The sequence below is a fragment of the Asparagus officinalis genome, chromosome 7, assembly GCF_001876935.1.
Source record: "Asparagus officinalis chromosome 7, Aspof.V1, whole genome shotgun sequence".
In the NCBI taxonomy this organism is placed as follows: domain Eukaryota; kingdom Viridiplantae; phylum Streptophyta; class Magnoliopsida; order Asparagales; family Asparagaceae; genus Asparagus; species Asparagus officinalis.
In genome coordinates this window covers 68,990,843-69,000,627 of record NC_033800.1, presented here as the reverse complement: position 1 = coordinate 69,000,627, position 9,785 = coordinate 68,990,843, and the positions used below count along the sequence as shown (strand labels likewise).

The 9,785-nt window shown below is 36.5% G+C and overlaps 2 protein-coding genes across 2 annotated transcripts in view; one reads left to right on the top strand and one right to left on the bottom strand.

The window, feature by feature from the left end:
• The window catches only part of LOC109850201 (tetratricopeptide repeat protein 4 homolog), a 4,666-nt gene extending 888 nt beyond the window's left edge, over nt 1-3,778 (top strand). The window contains exons 2-9 of the mRNA XM_020420152.1: nt 1-40; nt 117-329; nt 1,034-1,225; nt 1,305-1,505; nt 1,604-1,684; nt 2,134-2,251; nt 3,267-3,359; nt 3,456-3,778. Coding sequence (XP_020275741.1) covers nt 1-40; nt 117-329; nt 1,034-1,225; nt 1,305-1,505; nt 1,604-1,684; nt 2,134-2,251; nt 3,267-3,359; nt 3,456-3,526 — 1,009 coding nt within the window. The 3' untranslated portion in view covers nt 3,527-3,778. The remainder of the gene's footprint in view (nt 41-116; nt 330-1,033; nt 1,226-1,304; nt 1,506-1,603; nt 1,685-2,133; nt 2,252-3,266; nt 3,360-3,455) is intronic.
• Nucleotides 4,507-9,785, bottom strand: part of LOC109848448 (alcohol dehydrogenase class-3) — a 5,577-nt gene continuing 298 nt past the window's right edge. Inside the window, exons 2-9 of the mRNA XM_020417947.1 lie at nt 9,713-9,785; nt 8,255-8,301; nt 7,852-8,177; nt 6,794-6,876; nt 6,624-6,699; nt 6,089-6,246; nt 5,369-5,530; nt 4,507-4,852 (exon numbers count right to left, since the gene is read on the bottom strand). The exon at nt 9,713-9,785 is cut by the window's right edge and continues 49 nt beyond it. Coding sequence (XP_020273536.1) covers nt 4,736-4,852; nt 5,369-5,530; nt 6,089-6,246; nt 6,624-6,699; nt 6,794-6,876; nt 7,852-8,177; nt 8,255-8,301; nt 9,713-9,785 — 1,042 coding nt within the window. The 3' untranslated portion in view covers nt 4,507-4,735. The remainder of the gene's footprint in view (nt 4,853-5,368; nt 5,531-6,088; nt 6,247-6,623; nt 6,700-6,793; nt 6,877-7,851; nt 8,178-8,254; nt 8,302-9,712) is intronic.

Genomic DNA, 9,785 nt, shown 5'->3' with positions numbered 1-9,785 from the left:
CATCGCCGCCATCAAAGAGTCCGCCGCCGTCGAGCTCAAGGTCTCACCTTTCACCCAAAAGCCCTCAACTTTTCTCTAAATTCGCTTCTATTTTAACAAATAAAATTAGTTGTCAGGAGCAAGGGAATCAATTTGTGAAGAAGGGGAAGAAGCACTACAAGGATGCGATCGATTGCTACACGAGGGCTATCAATCAGAAGGCTCTGAATGATTCGGAGACCTCGGTTCTGTTTTCGAATCGAGCCCATGTGAATTTGATGTTGGAGAATTATAGATGGGCTTTGAATGATGCTGAGGAGGCGATTAGGCTGAGTCCTTCGAATGTCAAGGTAGTAAATCTTGCTAAACTATGCTCAATTTTTTTGTGTAATTCAGTGTGTTTTACACATAAAGTTTGCCCCTTTAGCATTTTGTGGGATGGTATCAGTAAACGAAAACTCTGGATGGGGTTTGTCATCTGAATTTTTTTTGCCACTTTGGGTAATTCTGTTTATATAACGTATAAAGTTTGATCCTTTACCAATTCCTAGTAAGATGTCAGTAAAAAAAATTCGGATTAGATAATTTTGTTCTAAACACAAATTTATAAAAGAATTCACAAGTATATCCTTTTTATAGATAAAATCCAAGAAGTTTGTCCTTTTAAAATCATCCGTGCAGCGTTCGGAGTGGCTCTAATACAATGCTGAAGTCCATGCACCAATTTTCATCTACTAAAACCAGGCATAAAAGGCTAAGCATATAGCAGATATCGGCTTACATGTCTTAACCTCTTCTTGGTGTTTATTTTGAGTCATGCTAACGGGACTACACTTTTGTACAACTCTTATACTTCTGTTAGAATGACAACTTGGATCCGTTTAGTTCACATATAGACCATGGTACGATACACAAGAACATACCCCGACATTTGTACATGACTTGTAGTTTAGTTAACATTACTCATGTGCTCTTAAATGTTTATTGATTTCTGTGAGTAAGATTTGGTTTGTTCAATTGATTAAGATATTAGCATACAAACTTGTGGGGGCAGGCTTACTACAGAGCAGCAAAGGCTGCATTTGCTTTAGAATTGTTACCTGAAGCAGACTCCTACTGCCAAAGGGGTCTTGAAAATTTTCCCTCCAACGAAGAGCTGAAGAAACTATTGATACAAATTGATGAGCGGAAGAAAAAAGATGAAAGTCACAAGGCTCAAGTTTCAAAAGCTATAGCCGAAGCTAAGGTTTGTTTTTGTTTGCATAGACAAAATTATCTTTGAATTTTTTGTGTATTATGTTCCTTATAATTATGGAGTTTTGCAGGAACTTGCCTCTGCCATTGAGAATAGAGGGATAAAACTTGGGAAGGCAATGTATCAGGAACTTACTGGAGTGAGAAAACCATTGTTAGATAAAAGTGGCATTCTTCACTGGCCGGTTCTTCTTCTTTATGCCGAAATTATGTCGAGTGATTTCATTGAGGACTTTTGCGAGACTGATATGTTCTCTTCTCATTTGGACATGATATCCTTTTCTTTTCTGTAATCATCTTACAATGATTATTTCATGATTAATACTACTGGGAGAAAGTATGGACGTCGAGACATCCTTAATTTTCAAACATGTATTCAGATAGTTCCCCTCCATTACCATGGGATGCAGAGCACAATTATACTCGTGAATCCATTGAGTTATATTATCAGGTTTACATCTAATCTCTGTTACTGTTCTAATTATTGTTCTAGAGGCATAATAGGATAAGTATTAATATATAAGGTTGGCTACTGGCATTACAGGATGCATGTTAAATCTTATCCCTTGTGCATATGTTACATGGAAATCTGAAGAAAGCCAGCACTGTTGCAAAAAACTCCAAAAAGCACGATTTTTTGGTTTATGAATTTTTTAAAATCTTAATTTTCTATAACAATGTAGAGAGTACCCTTATGGTGGTTTTTGATTATATGTATCTACATCTTCAAAATCAATATTTATCTACATCTTCAAAACCATATAGAACTGTACGTACCAAGATTATTTAAAGTTAAAATAAAGGATAAAGCTACGATATTTTAAAGTGAATTCTGGGCTTCCTAATTGCTTGTTCAGTAATTTGCTGAGCTTCTTATATACTGAATAATTGAATCTTCAGGCCCATAGCGGATTTCTTCTGTCGAAGAAGAAAATTCTTCAACATCTCCTTGAAGGGACTGTAGCTTCTCTTGCAGAAGACCTTTGTGATGAAGAGGAGGCAGGACGGCAAACATTGAGTATGTAGTCACGTTAATCTTTTAGTTAGAAATGACATGTTATACTTTTGTGGTTCTCTTGCTTTTCATTTGTTCCCTGTCAAATTTCCGTTTAGTATACTTATGGCAATCCATGTTCTTTATCATTACTTATAATACGTCAGTGTTGTCTGGGTACAGTTCTTTCACTTGGAGTCATACACTGTTAAGGTGTTCAGTAGTAAACATATATGAACATGTTTGGCAAACGGTCAAAATGGTTTACAAGCCAGTTTGAGATGATTGGCAAATGACTTATTTTGTCTTATAACACTCGAAAAAATAAGCCAGGGCACCCTAAGTTTTTTTTTTTTTCTGTGGGTTATAAACCATGAGGTTTGAACCCAGTAAAAGACAATTATACACCTTAAGATATTACAAAATCCAAGGCCTCATTTAATAGCTCACCACCAACACCATTTCCTTTTTGGTCAATTTGACAGTGATGGATCAAGGATATAATCCACTAGTTTGCCAAACACTCTACTATTAAAATTAGATTATAATACACAAAAATATTTAAACACTCTAGATTATAATCCAAGTATAATCCACTTGGATTATAATCCATTTGTGGATTAGATTATAATCCAAAGTTCCCAATCATGGTGATTTGAGATACAACATATATTCTAATAAAATTTGAATAATATTAAATTATTACCAGAATAACAGCAACACACAGTAAGAAATTAAGAAAGAAAAATAAATCCTCATTGTGGATTACTGTTTAGCAAAGCCCATTCTAGATCAACCTCACTATGAAATCTAATGCATATTTAAGTAACTTAGAGTTCTCTTTAGAGCAACCTCAACAAGTATTTGAAAATGGGTCCTCGTGATAACTTAGGAGTTCGAGAGCTAATTGATTGGCAGCCTCTTGATTCTAATTATCAATGCTTTGTTAATATTTGAAGTGTACTCCTTTCAGTTGGCTCTTATTGCCCGTTTCCAAGTTTATGACCTATAGTTTTGACAATATTTACCTTTAATTCAGGCAAAGGTTCAGGTAAATGGATCAAGGTGAACGAGAAGAAAACCCTGCAAGCTATCCTGCGGCAACCTGATTATATCATTCCTGGGATCCCAGGTTCATTTCTCTTACTGTTAGCAGAGTAGTTTAATCTATGAACCCCCTCATTATATAAATTCCTCTTGTAATATACATTTTCTTTCACTTCTGCAGTGTTCTTTGTTGTCTCCAGCAAATCTAGATTCTACAAGGAGTTTAAAGCCGGCAAGTGGACCCCACCTTGAGGATGTAAATTTTGATAGCGGGTCGATATTCTGTGTATTATTTAGGTCTTGTTTGTTATGGTCAGGCTCCAGATTGTAGGAAGAGGTCATCTAGTGCAGGACATGGTTTGCTTGTGCCAATGAACGCAATTTGTGGAGTAGGATTGTGAGGATCCAATTTATACGACTCTTTGCTGTATCAATGGGAGCTGATTGTTTAAGAACATCTAAACTTTTCATCAGATTATACGCAATTCCAAAATTTTAGCTTAACTTCTTTTTTCATTTCCTTTACCGATCTGTAAGTATGAATTTGTTGGTTTGTTTTAGACAGGCTAATTTGGTTAACGTCTACAAATCATATGAACATACTACAATTAAAAGTTTTTTAAGAAGACAACTTCCAGATTCATGCAAAAATCGTTTCTCTTTTTTTTCGTTTTCTTGATTAAAATAGGAGTTCAAACTCTATTAAGCCCCTGTGGTTTCATCTGCGAATCCATTAAGCCCCCGTGGTTTCATCTGCGAATCTATTAAGCCCCTGTGGTTTTTTTCGACTCTATTAAGCCCCCGTAGTTTTATCTGCGAATCTATTAAGTCCCATTTGAAATTCAAAGCACGGGGCTTAATAGATTCGCAGATGAAACTACATGGGCTTAATAGAGTCAAAAAAAAGAATGAGGGTTTAATAGATTCGCAGATGAAACCACATGGGCTTAATAGAGCCGAAAAAAACCACAGGGGCTTAATAGATTTGCAGATAAAACCACGGGGGCTTAATAGAGTCGAAAAAAACCACGGGGGCTTAATAGATTCGCAGATGAAACCATAGGGGCTTAATAGAGTTTGAGTTCTTAAAATAGGGTCCCTTAATAATATCAAGATGCTGGCAGCATTAAAACCCAATTCTTTTGTTTCAAAAGTGAATTTTAGGCGGCAAGTAGCCTGCAGCCAAGGACACAACGATCTATTTCCCATAAAGACATCATCACAAAACCAAGTGACTTAACTTCAGTAACAACCAATTTATTGGAAAGTTAAATCACCAACAGCTAGATAAGAAGACGTCCAAAATCCATCGAAATATCCAACACATAACCCCAAGTATATATAATATCTTCTGTTCCATTAAATGAACTACAATTTAAGCACAAGGCACAAACGATAATGGGGAAGCAAGAGAGGTGACATTCCTAAAACCACGTAGACAGCTTATAAGCACAGATCAGTTCACAAGTGCATCTCAAGCACGCACCGCAGGCACCCACCTTCATGCATCAGATCAAAAGCCTTGTTGATGTCCGCAAGCGTCAAAGTGTGTGTGATGTACTCATCCACCTTGATTTCCTGCAAGAAAAAAATCAGCAGCATGGATCAGTTACTACTCTCTCCAGTTTTATAACATGAATGCATCATGAAGTTTCGTTATCTAAGTAATTTCAAGGCAGCCAAAAACAACGTGAATGACAAAGGAGTCAAACTTCACTTTGAGGTATATTTAAAGCAGCCAAAAGCAGATGAAACAGTAGGTTCCCTGAGGTAGGGGGGTCAACTTGAAAAAAAAGAAGATATCTAATGTTGAAAAAAAAAATCTCTGACCATCAATTCTCAGAAAAAGGCTAAATTGCCAATAACCCCCTCATGTATACCTTAGGTACCACTTGATACGCTCAGCTTGTTAGCTAGCACTTATCAATACTCAACTCAATGGGGGAGAGGAGATTATTAGCTGCAATACTCCTCAAAATACTGACCCTGGGGATTGATAAGTACTAAGAAACGAATTTAGCGACAAGTGCTATTGAAATATAGATGAGGGGGCCTAACTGCAATTTATCCAAACAAAAACATCAAGTAGTTTACCTTCTTCATGTACTTGTCAACAAGCCATGGAACTTGAGAGCGGCTCTTGAACCCACCAAAAGCAGTGCCCTTCCAGACACGGCCAGTGACAAGCTGGAATGGGCGTGTAGATATTTCCTGGCCCGAAGCTGCGACACCTACAATAACTGATGTCCCCCAACCCTGCCAATGTCCACAACCACATCGAGGAATCAGGAATTTTTTAGAAGATCAAAATGGTTCTTCAAGGGAATACTAGAGGTATGATAAACAATTCTTACAAAATTTACCCAAAAATTAGAAAGCAATAGTTAATCTGAATCTCGGCTAATTATTTCTTTTTTCAAACAGCTCAACAAGTTTAGGATAAACCTGCTGATTAAGTATATATATTAGACTGTCTTTGCCTGAGCAATAAGAGCAAACATCTGAAGATTTTTTCAAACTTCTGGTGCTTATGTGTCAGTACAAATCGTATAGATAGGTTAGTTTCACATGATAACATGAAATAATGGAAAACTATCTAGATTCTAGACTAACTTAAATACTTCCACCCAACGCTGTCTTCATTTTTTTACTGCTATTGTTTGACCAGTTAATTTGTTTTCTTTGTTAAACTACCACAAAGCACAAGCAACTTGGTACATAATGAACTAAAATTAACTCTGAAATGCCAGCTGAAATGAAAATTTGAAAGCAAAACAAAAGAAACAAAAGAAACAAAAGAGAAGCAACTATTACCTTATGACAGCATTCTAGGGCAGACCTCATAACAGAAACATTTCCGATGCATTCAAAACTGTAGTCTACGCCTCCATCAGTAAGGTCCACAATGACTTGCTGAATTGGTTTGTCATGGTCTTTTGGATTTATGAACTCAGTAACCCCAAAATTTTTTGCTACAAAGAGTTTTAAAAAAAAAATGTCTGTAAGAATTTCGAATAATGCAATATCAAGGAGAAAAAATTATATAACAAGACAATTTTCGTAGACTTTCAAATCTAAATGTTACTTGTCACTGTAGATAAAGATATTATTGAGAAATTCACATTCATAATACAAGATCTAAATAGAAAATTATTATCTTTTAATCTTTTCTATTAAACAACACACATTCGCAACATAACTGTTGACAAGCTACTATTAATGTGTGATTGCTACTCATCTACAAAGGAAACACAAGTGTAAACAGAATGGACCATTTCGCATTCAAGAAATTGATCAAAGAGCTCAGAGTTTATAAGCATTTTGTTCTCCGAGATGATTATGGGCATACCCCTGTCAAATTTTTTGCTGTCGATATCTATACCGATGATACGAGAAGCACCAGCTGCTTTAGCCCCCTCAGCAACCTATACTCCCAATGAATTTAGAATGAGTACGTACTTCACAAACTAGAAGCAGCAATAACAGTGTGGTATGGCTAATCATAGCAGCCTAACTTACAGCAAGTCCAACAGTTCCAACGCCAAAAACAGCAACAATAGAACCCGCTTCCACCTTTGCTGTATTCCAAACTGCTCCAAGACCTAAGAATACACCACATCAGATTAGATGCAGCTAGAAAATGCAACCATAGACAGAGCTTTAATATATAATTAGCATGAGACATTGGATTTAAGATTTTACAGTAAAATTTAAATCACTCGATGATGAGCGTGATTAGAGAATACATAAAGCTCTCAGGAAGATGACATCCAAAAAACAATAGTATAATGAAGTAAACATTATGTTAAAAACAAATGGGCATAATTCAGATGAAAAAAAGAAGACAATAACCTGGTGCATTGAATTTGAGACGTGTCCTGGCATCCTCAACTCGAAAATCCCACAGGTCAAAGGGCTAATCACTAAAATCCTCGACTAATGAACTAGAGCATGAGAGATGCATGATTTTGATGTATATGGTATCCAAATAGTTTTATTGAATTACATGTTAAATTGCAAAAAAAAAATCATGGAAATAAGATAGTTTTCAACCAGAAATCTTCATGCCAAAAAAATAGTTAAAGAAATCCAAATAATTGCTATTTCAACAGATTCTACTTATGCAGTTGCATATCGACAGTGCTAGTTAAACTTTCATCATGTTAATATGCTATTCTTCCAAAAAAACGACAGGTGATGTGAAAGCATAGGGGAATTAGTAAAACTCTCTTAGCATCTCATAAACATTAACTTGCAAGAAGGATTTGTACATTTGATTTGCCTCCCTTGATATTCTTTCCTCAACGAGTATTGTCTTTTGAGGACTCTCTTGTCCAACAAAATATAAAGTTAGAGACAGTAAAACAAAATTGCAGAACCAGCACATAGTATTCTGACTACTGGGAACTGGAAATGAACATGTGAAATGGAATATTATTGTCCAGCAATGTACTCAGAGAACAAGAGTAAGGATGCTATGTAGCCTAAGAGATATTCAAAACCAAAGGTGTTAAGGTTCCGGAGGGCAAATTCAAATTTAAAATGAAAACAACAATCAGTACATAGATGATAATCACCTGTTGGCACACCACAACCGAGCAAACAGACCTTCTCGAGAGGGGCCTGCGGGTCAATTTTTGCCACACTAACATCGTGGACAACTGTGTATTGACTAAATGTAGATGTTCCCATGAAATGATAAAGAGGCTTCCCCTTTATTGAGAATCGACTCTTTCGGTCATTCATCATGACACCAACGCCAGTAGCTGCCCTAACTTTACCACAGAGATTTGTCTTCCCGGATTTGCAAAACTTGCACTCTCTGCATTCTGCTTGGTAGCAAGGTATGACATGATCTCCAGGCTGAACTTCAGTTACTCCTTCACCAACACTCTCTACAATCCTGCGTACATAAAAAAACATCAGAAAAGAGCAACTCCAAGTAGTTTCTAATATTAGTCTGCTTTGGTAAGTAAATACCCAGCAGCTTCATGACCAAGAATACAAGGAAAGAGCCCCTCAGGATCCTGCAAATTACATAACAGATCATATATTACTCAACTTTAACCCCATTTTTACAGAAGTCGAGTCACGAATACCATAGAGATATGTATGAATCATCAGAAAGAAGAAACCACAGAATCATAATTTTGCAATGAGAAGGCTTAGCAGTAAGAATATATCACATTATTTTTACTAGACCAAACGCGTAAAGAATTTTCTTACTACAAAACCTCTTTCAATATAGGAACTCAAGCTTTATCAATATTGAACATGAAAGTTAGCAACTTCCAAAAGATTACATTTTTCAGTCATTGAGGGAAGTATATTAATTAGACCGGCATCACAAAGCAATCAATTTGAACGAGTTTTAGTCAAAGACTACTCATAACCAATTAGATAACTTAAACAAAGAAAAAAAATCTTAATAAACAAACTTTTTAGAGTAAAAACCTTCTGCCTCTGCTCAGATAAACCAATGTTAACTAAAAATCTTATTACTAACACCATCTTTGTAATCAACACCTTGTACAAAAAAAGAGAAGTCACCATTCAAACTAATAACAGAATCCAGATCATTAGATCGGGGACATCTCAGTAATTAAAGATAATAAACGGCTAAAATACCACTTTAGCCTATAAAGTGACACCTTCTAACCAATAAGACCTAAAACGTGACGCCCGCGACAATAACACTTATAAACTAACCACTTAAACCTACTCCGGTCGCAGGAGTTTTGGTTTGACAGCGAAAAGTATAAAATTTTGCATTTATACCTCTCATATCTCTCACACTTACATATTTACCCTCTGAAATTTAAAATATTTACAAAAAAATCCTCTTCCTCTCTTCCCCCTCACTCCCTCCCCCATCTCCCCCCCTCCCTCTCTCCACCATCTGTTTCATCCTCTTCTTTTCTCCTTTCTTACTCCCTCTCCTCTTTCCTCCTTCCCAAAATCCTCACCTTCACCTTCTCCTCTCCCTCCTCCACCCATGTTACTCCCCTTAACATCTCTCTATTCTCTCATCTCAGTCTTCTCCTCCCCTCCCCTCCTCTCCTTTCCTCCCTCTCCTCTCTCCCATCATACACTAACTTAAAAGTGGAGAAGGGCGTGGAGGAAGTGGAAGAGAGATGTGGAGGAGGAAAGTGAGGGGAGTCGGAGAGAGAGTATGAAAAGAAAGAGAGATTTAGGTTTTTATGCAAATATTTTAATTTTGATGATAAATTTGTAAGCATGAAAACTTTTTAGGTCAAGTCTTATTGGTTAGAGAGTATCACTTTATAGGATAAAATTGTATTTTAGCCGATAATAAACTAATAAAATTCACATAATCTGACTTATACAAATCGATAAAATAACAACAATTTAGAAAACCCTAGGATCAAGATATATACTATAAATAGTAAAGAGAGAAAGGGGAAGAAGTTCTGAGACCTTGCCGCTCCAAGTGTAGGCGTCGGTGTGGCAGAGAGCGGTGTAGAGGATCTGGATCCGGACCTCGCCGGCC